We start from the raw sequence: 12,102 nt of genomic DNA, 5'->3' as shown, positions 1-12,102 counted from the left end.
GCATTGGTTTCTCTCTTCACTTCGTCGGGACTTCCGCTGTCCTGTGCCTGGTCCAAGGCGAACCGTTGTGGATGACTCAACCGACCCCTCTCCGTCTCCTCCGTCCCCTCCGCTTCAAACCCTACTTTCACCCCCGAGCGCAAGCAAGAACCGCCGCCACCTTCGCTCCGAAGAAAAAAAACACCGCCATGGCCACTATCACAACCAAGACCGGCCAGGTCGTCGACCGGTCGATCTTGGAGTCCCTGCTCCGCCGTCGAATGTTTTACTTCCCTGCCTTTGATCCCTACGGTGGGGTTGCCGGGCTGTATGACTACGGTCCCCCCGGCTGCGCGCTGCAGCAGAACATCATCGATATCTGGCGGAAGCATTTCGTGCTCGAGGAGGATATGCTGGAGGTGGATACGACCATGCTGACGCCGTACGAGGTCTTGAAGACGAGTGGCCATGCCGACAAGTTCGCCGACTGGATGTGCAAGGACCCCAAGACGGGCGAGATCTTTCGCGCGGACCATCTGATCGAGGAGGTGCTCGAGGCTCGCCTGAAGGGCGACAAGGAGGCGCGCGGGCAAAAGGTCGAAGAGGGTGAGGACAAGGATGCAAAGAAGAAAAAGAAGAAGGTCAAGGAGACCAAGGCCGTCAAGTTGGACGACGCCGTGGTCGCCGAGTACGAGCAAATTCTCGCCAAGCTCGATGACTACGACGGGCCTGGCCTGGAGGAGCTGATCGTGAAGCACGACATCCGCAACCCAACCACCGGGGGGCAACTGCTGCCACCAGTGTCGTTCAATCTGATGTTCCAGACCACCATCGGCCCAAGCAGTAACACGCCCGGGTTCTTGCGCCCAGAAACCGCGCAGGGCCAATTCCTTGCCTTCCAGAAACTGCTGGACTTCAACCAGCAGCAGATGCCGTTTGCCTCGGCGGCCGTGGGCAAGTCGTTCCGGAACGAAATCTCTCCCCGTTCGGGCCTGCTGCGGGTCCGGGAGTTCCTGATGGCGGAGATTGAGCACTTTGTTGATCCGGAGGGGGGCAAGAAGCATGCGCGGTTTGACGAGGTCAAGGACGTCGAGCTGGCGCTGCTGAGCCGAGATGTGCAAAAGTCCGGCCGCACGGAGACCCAGACAATGCCCATTGGCAAAGCGGTCGAGATTGGTCTCGTGGATAACGAGACCCTGGCCTACTTCCTGGCCCGCATTCAGCTGTTCCTGCTCAAGATTGGTGTCGACCCTTCGCGCCTGCGGTTCCGCCAGCACATGGAAAACGAAATGGCCCACTACGCGACCGACTGCTGGGACGCGGAGCTGCAAACCAGCTACGGCTGGATTGAGTGCGTCGGGTGCGCCGACCGTAGCGCCTACGACTTGACGGTGCACCGCAAGAAGACCGGTGCCCCTCTGTGCGTGCGCGAGGCGCGCGCGGAGCCGCTCAAGATCGAAGAGTGGCAGGTGGATGTGAACCGAAAGACGTTCGGACCGCGTTTCAAGAAGGACGGCAAGGCGGTCGAGGCGGCCATCGATGCTCTCTCCCAAGAGCTTCGGGAGAAGCTGGCTCTTGACCTGGAGAAGGAGGGGAAGATTGAAATCGACGTGGAGGGGGTGGAGAACGGCAAGGTGCAGCTGGACAAGGACCTCATCAATATCGAGAAGCGAACGCGTGTGGAGCACGTTCGCGAGTACACGCCGAATGTGATTGAGCCGTCGTTTGGCATTGGCCGGATTCTCTACAGCTTGCTGGAGCATGTCTACTGGTCGCGTCCGGAGGACGAGGCTCGCGGGGTAAGTTTCAAGACTCTCTATATATAACTACGCTTATTCCCAGTTCTGACGGAACCGCGCAGGTTTTGTCGTTCCCCCCCGTGGTCGCCCCGACCAAGGTGCTCCTGGTTCCGCTGTCGAACCACGAGTCCTTTGGCCCGCTGGTGCAGCGGCTCAGCGCGCGATTCCGCCGCGCCGGCATCGCCAGCAAGGTCGACGACTCGTCGGCCAGCATTGGCAAGCGGTACGCGCGCAACGACGAGCTGGGCACTCCGTTCGGCATCACGGTCGACTTCCAGTCCGCCAAGGACAACACGTTCACGCTGCGCGACCGCGACACCACCAAGCAGGTGCGCGCCAGCGAGGACGAGATCTTCCAGGCCGTCAAGAACTTGGTCAGCGGCGAGGAGACGTGGGAGGATGTGCGCAAGCGGTTGCCCGAGTTTACGTCGCAAGAGTTAGATTAAAAAAAAAGAAAATCCTAGGGCCTGTACAGGAATCTGTGAAGTTTGGAGAAATTGAACTTCATGTGATGATTGATTCCTCAGGCAGGAATCACAAGCAGAAGAATAGATGGACCAATCAAACGGCTCGGAGCACAACCCGGGCATTCTTCCACCTCATCACTTATTATCATCGACTTCAGGTCAACAACGCCTTACCAGTATTTCTTAGGCTTAGTATGAATTCTTATTTACATTGGTTTGAGTCCCGTCATTAGTTTAAAACAGCGAAAGAACCCCCCGGGTGCGCCGAATCATGGCACCCGCCATCACATCCGCCAAAATCACGCTCTCCTGCCCACTCTTTGCGGCGGACTTTGACCCGCGAAATCATGGGTTTCTACTTGTTGGCGGCGGCGGTGGAGAGGGGCGCAGCGGTGTTGGAAATAAGATTGTTGGTTTTGGATTCCTTTGCAATTGATTGTCAAGAAGATGCTAACGAATTGGTACCTTTTTTGTCTAGGTTTTGTTGAATACCTCGCGACGCGATGAGATATCCGAAGTGGTCGACATTGAACTCTCCCGGGATGAGGACTCGGTGACATCGCTGGCCGTTGCGCGGTCGGATGATGACTCGCTGGTGGCATTGGCGGGGATCAACAGCTCGCAAGCAGAGCGGCGCAAGGGGGTGAACCAGCACTTGCGGTCGTTTCAACTCGAGTACCCGCCGCGCAAGACAGAGGATAGCAACGATGACAGCGGTACTGCCGAAGCGGAGAAGAAGGAGCGGAAGACACAAGCCCTGTCGCAGGTGTCGTTGTTTCGACAACACAGCCCGGGCGGCGGGAAGACCGACGACTCGTACCAACGACTCCTGCGATTGTCGCCCGCGAAGAGGGACGCACCGCGCATCGGGGCCATTGCCACCGGGCTGGCGCCGGCGGGCGAGATTGTGGTGTTCAGCGTCTCTCCCGAGCCGCAGGCAAAGGATGTGATTGCGCGGATTCGGCTGAGTTCTGGCGAAGAGGCGGAGGACATTGACATCCTGGACCTCGACGACGACGATGGTCGGTTCCTCGTGGCGTATACGACAGGCACGGAGGTGTTTACATTTGAAGTATCCGCGTCGCAGAGATCGGAGACTGCGCCGGAAGTTCGGTCAGTGTTTAAATCTCCACTGTCACAAGGTGGGGGAAAGAAAACGAAAGGGCGGCCACGGTTCCGCGCCCTGCGGTTCCTCTCGCCAACGTCCCTGCTGCTTCTCCAGAATGCGCCTGACCGCGGCGGCGCGGAACTGGTGCTCGTCTCGACGACAAGCAACGGGTCGGTGCTGCAGCGCAAACGCCTCCGCAAGTCTGTCCGGATCGGCCTGGCGCTGGACGTCCGGGACCTCGGTGAGGGTGGCGGGACGTCAGCGGGGGCGCGGCAGTACGTTGCAGCTGTGGCCGGCAGCGATCAGTCCATCGAGCTCTTCACTCTGGAGCGCAGCGGCAACCCGACGCGCTTCGGCTCTCTCCAGCGGTACACGACATTGACGGACGTGCATCCGTTCTCCATCACCCAGATCTGTTTCTCGCACTACCGCCCTCCTTCTTCATCGTCGTCGTCCTCCTCCTCATCATCATCTGTCATCCCCCCACAGATCCTCAAACTCGCCTCCCTCAGCCTTGGCAACACCGCCGTGGTGCACACCATTCCCCTCAGGCCCTTCCCGCCACGGTCCTCATCAACAACAGGTAGCAGCACCATCCCACGCTACGTCCTACAACCCCCCGTCAACACCGAACTCCGCGAGACGCTCTTCAGCTGCGCCGTCGCGCTCGTCGTCATCGCCGTATCATGCCTGCTGCTGCAGGCGTGGACGGAGATTCGCGGCGGGACACCGCCCTACCTCGGCGCCGCCGACTGGTTGCCCGAGGGGATCCGCGCCAAGGTCGCCAGGCCGTACATGTTTGGCGAAGGCGGGAGACCGCATCCGTTCTGGAATCCGCAGCCCGCGGCGCGGGTTCTTCCCGACTCGGCGTCGACCGAGACGGAGGCCGTTGGAGGAGGTTTGGATGATGATGATGATGATGATCATCATCATCATCATCAGGGGACGGAGTCGAGCTTGTCCTCGTCTGCTTATACGCCTGGTTTGTCGAATGAGCTATGAAAGTCCTCTCTCGCCCTGCGTAATAAATAATCGATTCGCTTGGGATTTCGGCATCACTCTTGGGTGATAACATATATTATTCTTGGTTTAGTTACCAAAGAATAAGAATGAATAGAGCGTCATTCCCTGTACAGCATTCTACTACTGTATCGATTCAATCATAATCATGTCTTACACGGAGTATCGAATCACGTATATTCGTTGTATTCATTTCCTCTCAGAACACAAAGTATGTGGGAAAAAAATGACCAAAAGTAACTGTCAACAACACACATGCAACATTGGTATAACTGATCATTGTCATGTAGATCTTTTGTTATTGTTTTTTTTTTTATCCTCCTTCTCAGCCGGGAACAGATAGAGGAAATAGAAAAATTGAAGAAGAAGAAAAAAAAAAAAAGAAATTAGATTACTGCCCATTCCCGGTCTTCTTCCACTTCAACAACTCCGCCAAACTCGCCCGGCTGCAACCCATCTTGAGGAACTCATGCTGGAGGAGTTCCTCGGCGGTGGCGCGACTGCGCACGTCGACGCAGAGACAGACACTCAGGAAGGACTTGAGTTCCTTGCTGAGCTTTTCGGGCTTCTTGAGCCGCGGTGTGCCGTTGGTGGCGATCAGATAGAGCGCTTTGAGGGGTTCCTCGTTGAGGTATGGCGGTTCGGACTCGATCATCTCGATCGCCATGATCCCCAGTGACCAGCAGTCCACCTTGGGACCGTATTCTTTTTGCTTGACGACCTCGGGAGCCATCCAGTAAGGGGTGCCCACCATGGTGGCTCGCTTGCTCTTGGCTTCGGTGAGTTTGGCGCAAAAGCCAAAGTCGGCTGTTTATTTTTTTTCCTTGTTAGTTCCTTTCCTGTCTCGGGGAGATGAGAAAGGGGAAACGTACTGATTTTCACGTTGCCCAACCGGTCAAGCAACACGTTGTCGCTCTTGATGTCCCGATGGATGATGTTTTGGCTGTGCAGATGCGCCAGTCCCTTGCACGTCTATGTTCCATCAGCAGCAGATCACTATAATCGAAAAACAATAAAAAAAAAGAAGAAACTAACCTCCAGGCAAATCGTCGCAATCTGATCCTCCTGAATCACCGGATTGTTGTCAATCACATCCGTCAGGGCACCGCCCTCCATAAACTCCATGACAACCCACAGCTCGTTGCTCTGCTCCTGCAGAAACGAGTCCAGGAAGTTGACAATGTTCGGATGCTGGCTGTCCTTCATCACGATGATCTCGTTGACTATCAGCTCCTTGCGCGGCTGGCTCCGTAGATCCATCTGCTTGATCGCAACCTGGGCCCGCGGCCCATGTGTCCGGTAGAGCTCCCGCGCCGCCGGCGACGTCGCGGTCTCCTTCACCCGCGCTACGTACACCGACCCGGACGCACCCTGCCCGATCTTGCGCTGCTTGGCGTACGAGTCGTGCGGGTTCTCCTTGGACACCACCGACCGGAGCTTCTCCATCACCTCGCTCTCCGTCATGCTCGACATGCGCACTTCCTTCTGTCGCGGCTCCGCCTTCTTCGTCAGCGCCGCCTCCGCTTGCCGCACGCCGTCCGGCAAGGGCTTGCTGTTGTTGGCGTTGTTGTTCGCCTGCTTGTTGGCAATGTTAAGCGGCTTGACGGGCTGCACAGGCGCCGGCCCCCGACTCGACGGTGCCCCGTGCCCTTGCTGCGGCGGCCTCGCACCACCCTGGTTGTGGGCCGGCCGAGCCGGTGTTCGCCCGTCATGCGGAGATGACCCCAGCTTCTGCGACGACGCGCTCGTGGGCGGCGCCGGGGCCGGCCGTTGGGCCGTGAGCTGCCGCTGCCCACCCCCGGGTTGCTGACGCGGTGCTTGCGGAGCCGGACGGCTGGGGTTATACCGGCTGTTGCTTGAAGGATCCGAGTCCGCCGACCCGTACCCACCCAGTTCTTGCTTGGCAATAGGAGTTTTGGTCTTGGGTAGAGACGCATTATACTCCTCGAGCTCCCGTCGCTCCCGCTCCCGCTCTTCCTGTGCTTGACGCTCGCGCGCCTTCCGGGCCTCTTCCTCCATCCGGCGGCGCTGTTCCTGCTGAGCCTGCTCTCGCTGTCGGTCCGCCTCCAGTGCCCGCTCCCTGTCTTCTCTCGTTGGAGTCCCCGGAGCCGTATCCGTCCGCCGCGGAGGACTGCTGCTGCCGGTATCGAGCCTTTGCGAGGGACTCGGCGGCGGAGGACGGGGCGGCGCGATGCCATTGCCGTTACCCAGCTGTGACGAGGGCCCCTTGGCCGACGGCGGTGCCGGCAAGTTGGAATAGTACTGGGGATTCTGCTCCCGCATCTTAATGTCCGAGTAGAACTCCAACACCTCAATCACCGCCTGCGGGTTCTTCTTGTAGTCCTCCTTAGTAATGGCCGACGTCGTCAGCAACTTCTCCCACTCTGCCGGCAGACCGACAAAGGCCCCTGTCTTTGCATCGAAGCCAACATGCACCCGGTGACTGAAGTTGGTCGGGTTACTGACGCCGCCCATGCCCGGACATCGTGCGTAGATCTGATCAATCCACTCGTAGATCTCATGGTCGCTCTTCACCTCGCAGGTAATGGTCCTGGTCGGAGCGTCGCGGCTGACGATGCCCACCTTAACGTTGGCGTCCTTGGGATTTGCCAGGCGAACAATCTCGAAGCCCATCTTGGTCTCTTCGGAGCGGGTTACGCTGGTCACCGTATTGAGCGGGATCGACAACACAATCTTGCCGGCCTCATTCTTGAGAAAGTCGAGCCGCTGGTCCCGTAGAATCAGGTATCGCTGATTCCATTGCGCCAGGAACTTGTCCTCCTTGCACCGGACCCATCCCTCCTTGACCACGGAAGTGACCCCGAAAGCGCCGGCGCCGCTGGATTTCTGCTGCTGCGACCCCAGCGAGCTGCTGCTGGGGAATAGCGAAAGCGTCGGGGTGCTCGGTGAGTTCAACGACATCTGACTGAACGACGTCGTCACGCTCGAACTGGTCGAGGAGCCGGTGTTTAACCGTGGGCGGTCGACGGGCGGGCGAGGAGCCGGCCCGGGGTTCATGAACTGGTCGTCCGAGAAACCACTGCAATTCGGGGGATAATCAGCACGGGCCCTGGCGCTCGGCACGGGCCTTGCTGGCACTTACTTTGTGTTCGACGCCATGATGATTTCCTCTTTCTTTTTGTTTCGCAGCAGTTCCTCTTAGGCGATCGGCCGGACTGCTGCGGCGTTGGCAGTCAGGGGAAGGGGGTTTGGATTCAGCTACCACTGCACAGGACCTGTCAATGACGATCGGTCACATGGAATGCAGACATGCTGCGCCAAAGCAAGCAGGAATCTTCGGAGCCGAATACGAATCCAGACCGCACAACTGGATTGCGGGCTTGCTGGGATAGATTGGGGGGCTGGAAGATCGTACCTATTCAAGCCTCAGGCAATAAGGCAGAAATGGAGCAGCGCAATCCGCCCCGGGCTTCATTCAGGAAAGGCGTCGGAGAGCCAGGATGCGGGATTTGGCAATGGGGAGAGAAGACTGGGAGGAGAGAGTAGTAGTATCAATCGTCCAAGACCAGGGGGATGGATGTAGTAGCGCTAGAATAATGCATCCGACTGCGCCCGGCGGACTTTTTGATTTTTATTAGCACCAACAGTCAGTCAGATATCAAACAGAGTCGACGAGGAATTTCCCCTGACTTTCGCTGCTTCATCAAGCGCTCCTCATGCAGTGGAGTTTTGGGGGGGTCCCCTTGAATACGACGGAGAACAATGACAATGCTCAGGATGGGGCCCGTTCGGGGACAAATCCACCATCAATGGCTTGCATCAATGGACCCAGCAGTGTTTCGCGTTTCTATGCTTCTCGTAAAAACTCACGCGACTCATAAATAATGTCTCGAGTCTTTTTGATTCAGTGGCCATGGTGACTTGGTGAATTCTCAGCCGCCGTCGAAACTTGGTATTGCTCTTCGCTCCAGGCCAACACCAAAAGATCAAACACCCTTACGGCGATAAACAAAAGAATAAATCCAGGAGCCATGGTTCTTGCAAATCTTGTTCCTCTGGATCGACTCGGGCAACTTCGCTCGTCCATGGGTAGAGATGCTGTGTTCACCAAGGGACCGAGAATACCCGGATCCAGAACTTCGACCGTATATGCTATGAAGTACCTGGTGCCCTCTACATAGTAGTATTTACAGTGAAGTAATCATTATCCACTCGTAACTCTACGACTCCGCGCCAAATGGATAATTGAACTTAAGGAGCGAATTGAGCCCTCCGACCCAGCCGTCATCGGGCTCGGACACCCCCGTCGTGCGTCGCATCACACACGGCACGCCGCCTCGCCAGTCGTCTTTGCCATGCCGGATCTCTTCATCCCAGACCCGCAGTTCCATCCCGACGGACATGCCTTGCTCCATGCTCTTGCCGTCGATGCTGACCTCCACCTCTCGGCCGCGGTTCTTCTTGCTGAGCCGCAGCGTCACTGGAGTGCTGGATGGGAGGACCAACGGTCGGAAGCTCAGGCTTCGCGCACAGACCGGTGTTAGAAGCAGCGACGGCACGAGTGGGTGTACGATGCTGCCGCCGCTGCTCAGACTGTAGGCTGTGCTGCCCGTCGGCGTCGACACGATCACCCCATCCGCCACTGCTTCCGTGAGAAACCGGCCGCCCACGAACACATCGACAATGGCAAGATGCGGCTCCCGGCCGCGGTGAATCAAAACTTCGTTCAGCGCGTAGACCCGCCCGTCTGACCCCGGCGCTTGCGCGTGGGCGAATTTAGGGGGGCTGAGCGGCCGACCATCAGGGGAAAAAAGTCCCACACGAAGTCGGTTCCGCATGAGGATGCGGGCTCCCCGTGAAGATCCCAACGACTTGCCGCGCACCGAGGACCACCCCGTCGGTCCCATTCTTGACTCGGCTTCGACGTCTGCAGTGCTCGGCTCGACGTCTCCGAGGATCCCGGCCCGGTCTCCGACCCCAGCGCCGGACATGTATACTTCCCGGAAGGCTCGCTTGTACTCGTCAAACTTCCACTCGCCCAAAAACCCTAGCGTGCCCATGCTAAAGGAAAGCACGGGGGGGACATGGTGACAGGTAGCAAACAGAGACGACGCTCGCAGGATGGTTCCATCCCCGCCGAGAGTTACGACTAAGTCTACTTTGTCATGCGTAAACGCGGAGAGCGGAGCACCTGATGTAGCCGTGTAGACTGGAACTGGGAGTCTAGAATGCACCTCGGCGGCGCTGCTCGGCTCAAGAATGATCGAGAGTGACGGGTACGTCGACGTAATATGTCTACTCAAATATCAGTTTCTCGTCGAGATCCATTCCATCGGGGTCTCCCGTACTCGATAAATTCCACCAACGAGTTCGTCACCTCGGGTACCCGGTTCTTCTTCACGATCAAGATATTGCGCGGAGGCGATGGCCATCGGAGAGACAAGAGATCGCTCCCCCGCGACTCTGCTGGTGCATCAGCATTGGCTGTCCTTCATTCGCACCGAACCCTGAGGACGCACACCTTGATATGACGGCAAAAGCCGCTGAGGCAGGCCGTTGATATCGCGCACCTCGGCTCGGTACGCTGAAGCAGAGAACCTGCGCCAGCCATTTGTCCTCCACGGCGCTGACCGATGGGCGAGTAGACAAGCGCGCTTCATCATGAATCGTCGTACGGCTGGAACACGCAGCAAATCGGCTGGTCTTTCCTAGATGAAACTGAGGGTCCCGCGCTTGACATGGCCATTTCTCAACCCTCGGCAACGAACGAGCCCGTGCTTAACCTTCCTCCTCATCTACAAAAAGCGGAGGATTTCATCGAGCAGCTTATCCGGACATTGGCCATATCTCCCCGTGGTCATGTGACCGCGATAAGGACCGGATAGCTTACATAAACAATCAGCATAAATGATAAAGCTCCCATCTTGGCGTCTGGAGCCACGTGCGCTTTCGGCTTGCCTCGGTTGATGACAAAGCTCCGTTTTGGATTTCTGTTGCCTGGATTCGAAGTCCAGATGGCGGTGAGATGCTGAAGCTTCTCGAATCATAGGCTAAGGGCTTTGAGAGGACTCATCGCGTAGCAGGGCGAAAAAAGCACCCAGGATGCGTTGAGGTCGCAGATCCTGTGTCCGCCTACTTGGCGATGTCATCACAGCTAGGCACCCAGCCAGAGCTTGGGGGACCTTCCGCGGACCTCAGGCACCACCTGTAGTAGACACGCCCGTCGACTCCGGCGCTCCCGAGCAGTTCTTCTTCTCCTTTCCGAACGTTCCAGCTTCGAAATCCCATGCGTTCTCGAGCTGGAAAGACCAACAGAGCGATCTCGTGACCACGGTACCATCTGCGTCAGTCGGAACGGAACTCAGCTGACTGCCGATGCGGTTTGACTCACTGTGCGTTTCTGGAACAGTTCCTTTCGGTCGCTGTGCACATAGCAATCTAACCATCACGGCCAGGTTATGACTCTCGTCTGATTCGAAACGTTCACGATGTCGAGTCTCCGGCAGCGGGCGCAAGGTTCCACCGCGCAAACACCTCCCACACGAGACAAGGGCCCCGAACAGCGTTTGAAGCATGGCATTCTCATGCAGATACTTCGCTTCCTTCTCCTGGCAACATGGTTCAACGGGTGCTGCGTCATTATCGTGGCCACGCAGTTGGTCGGGGCGCCTCTCTACTTCATCAGCAAGAATTATTACTACGCTTACATGGCCATGACCAAGCAATGCTTTGGCATCCTCATCACAACAATCACCCAGTGGGGGGCTCCAACGTTGGTGAGGGTCAGCGGAGACGAGTCCGTCAAGGGACAACTGTCCCTCACGTCGGATGGGCGGCTGCGGACCATGTTCCCGGACCGCCTCGTGCTCATGGCGAACCACCTGGTCTACACAGACTGGGCGTATCTGTGGTGGGTTACATATACGGCGGGAATGCATGGCCACATCTATATTATCTTGAAGGAATCGCTCAAGTACATTCCCGTTCTCGGGCAGGGCATGCTGTTCTATGGGTTCATCTTCATGGCCCGCAAGTGGGAGCGTGACCAGCCCCGGCTGCAGCATCGGCTGGAGAAGCTCAAGACTCGCCATTCCGGACCCCTGTCTGGCAAGAACTCGCTAGATCCGATGTGGCTGCTGATCTTTCCCGAAGGGACCAATCTGTCTGCCAACACCCGGAAGGTCAGTGACCGATACGGGGAAAAAGTCGGCATTCCTCCCAACCGGCATTTGCTTTTGCCGCGCTCCACTGGCCTGTTCTTTTGCCTGCAACAGCTCAAGGGAACGATCGATTATGTCTATGATTGTACGATCGGTTATGAAGGCCCACCGTACGTTCCACTACTTGCCCATGATTCCATCACAAAAGAGGCTAACTCTGGTCCAGAAAAGGCGTGTATCCTGACCGATATTTCACATTGCGGTCGACGTACGCGCAAGGTCGACCGCCAAAGTCAGTCAACATGTACTGGAGGCGCTTTGCCGTCTCCGACATCCCGCTGGACGACAAGAAAGAGTTTGAACAGTGGCTGCTCGCCCGTTGGCGCGAGAAGGATGATCTGATGGAGGAGTTTTACGAGACTGGCCGATTTCCGACCTCCCTCGCGTCGTCGATTGAGGTTGAAGGAGGCACCGAGGACCAAAAGCAGGAAGCTGCGAATGGATACATTGAAACCAGCATTCGGTTGGCGCGCTGGACAGAGATCGGGCAGCTGTTTACTGTGGTCACGGCCGTGTCCCTGCTGCTCCGACTGGTTCTATGTTCTTGA

General features: G+C 57.4%; 5 protein-coding genes across 5 annotated transcripts; 3 read left to right on the top strand and 2 right to left on the bottom strand.

The window, feature by feature from the left end:
- Positions 1-188: 188 nt before the first annotated feature.
- Positions 189-2,224, top strand: VTN31DRAFT_7268 (uncharacterized protein; the record flags this gene model as incomplete). The annotated part of the gene is made up of 2 exons (XM_069407970.1): positions 189-1,778; positions 1,841-2,224. 2 exons carry the CDS (start codon positions 189-191, stop codon positions 2,222-2,224), a joined length of 1,974 nt encoding a protein of 657 aa, XP_069257766.1.
- A 292-nt stretch (positions 2,225-2,516) lies between these two features.
- On the top strand, positions 2,517-4,355 carry VTN31DRAFT_7267 (uncharacterized protein; the record flags this gene model as incomplete). The annotated part of the gene is made up of 2 exons (XM_069407969.1): positions 2,517-2,654; positions 2,724-4,355. The coding sequence occupies 2 exons, from the start codon at positions 2,517-2,519 to the stop codon at positions 4,353-4,355; spliced, it is 1,770 nt and encodes a 589-aa protein (XP_069257765.1).
- Positions 4,356-4,764: 409 nt separating this feature from the next.
- On the bottom strand, positions 4,765-7,493 carry VTN31DRAFT_7266 (uncharacterized protein; the record flags this gene model as incomplete). The annotated part of the gene is made up of 4 exons (XM_069407968.1): positions 4,765-5,180; positions 5,246-5,345; positions 5,409-7,413; positions 7,477-7,493. The coding sequence occupies 4 exons, from the start codon at positions 7,491-7,493 to the stop codon at positions 4,765-4,767; spliced, it is 2,538 nt and encodes an 845-aa protein (XP_069257764.1).
- A 1,061-nt stretch (positions 7,494-8,554) lies between these two features.
- Positions 8,555-9,994, bottom strand: VTN31DRAFT_7265 (uncharacterized protein; the record flags this gene model as incomplete). The annotated part of the gene is made up of 3 exons (XM_069407967.1): positions 8,555-9,629; positions 9,683-9,797; positions 9,856-9,994. 3 exons carry the CDS (start codon positions 9,992-9,994, stop codon positions 8,555-8,557), a joined length of 1,329 nt encoding a protein of 442 aa, XP_069257763.1.
- An 828-nt stretch (positions 9,995-10,822) lies between these two features.
- Positions 10,823-12,102, top strand: VTN31DRAFT_7264 (uncharacterized protein; the record flags this gene model as incomplete). The annotated part of the gene is made up of 2 exons (XM_069407966.1): positions 10,823-11,664; positions 11,721-12,102. 2 exons carry the CDS (start codon positions 10,823-10,825, stop codon positions 12,100-12,102), a joined length of 1,224 nt encoding a protein of 407 aa, XP_069257762.1.

The sequence above is a fragment of the Thermomyces dupontii genome (genome assembly GCF_041956625.1).
Source record: "Thermomyces dupontii strain NRRL 2155 unplaced genomic scaffold VTN31scaffold_9, whole genome shotgun sequence".
Classification (NCBI taxonomy): domain Eukaryota; kingdom Fungi; phylum Ascomycota; class Eurotiomycetes; order Eurotiales; family Trichocomaceae; genus Thermomyces; species Thermomyces dupontii.
The sequence above is the reverse complement of the archived record's forward strand: the minus strand, read 5'-3'. Positions and strand labels throughout refer to the sequence as shown.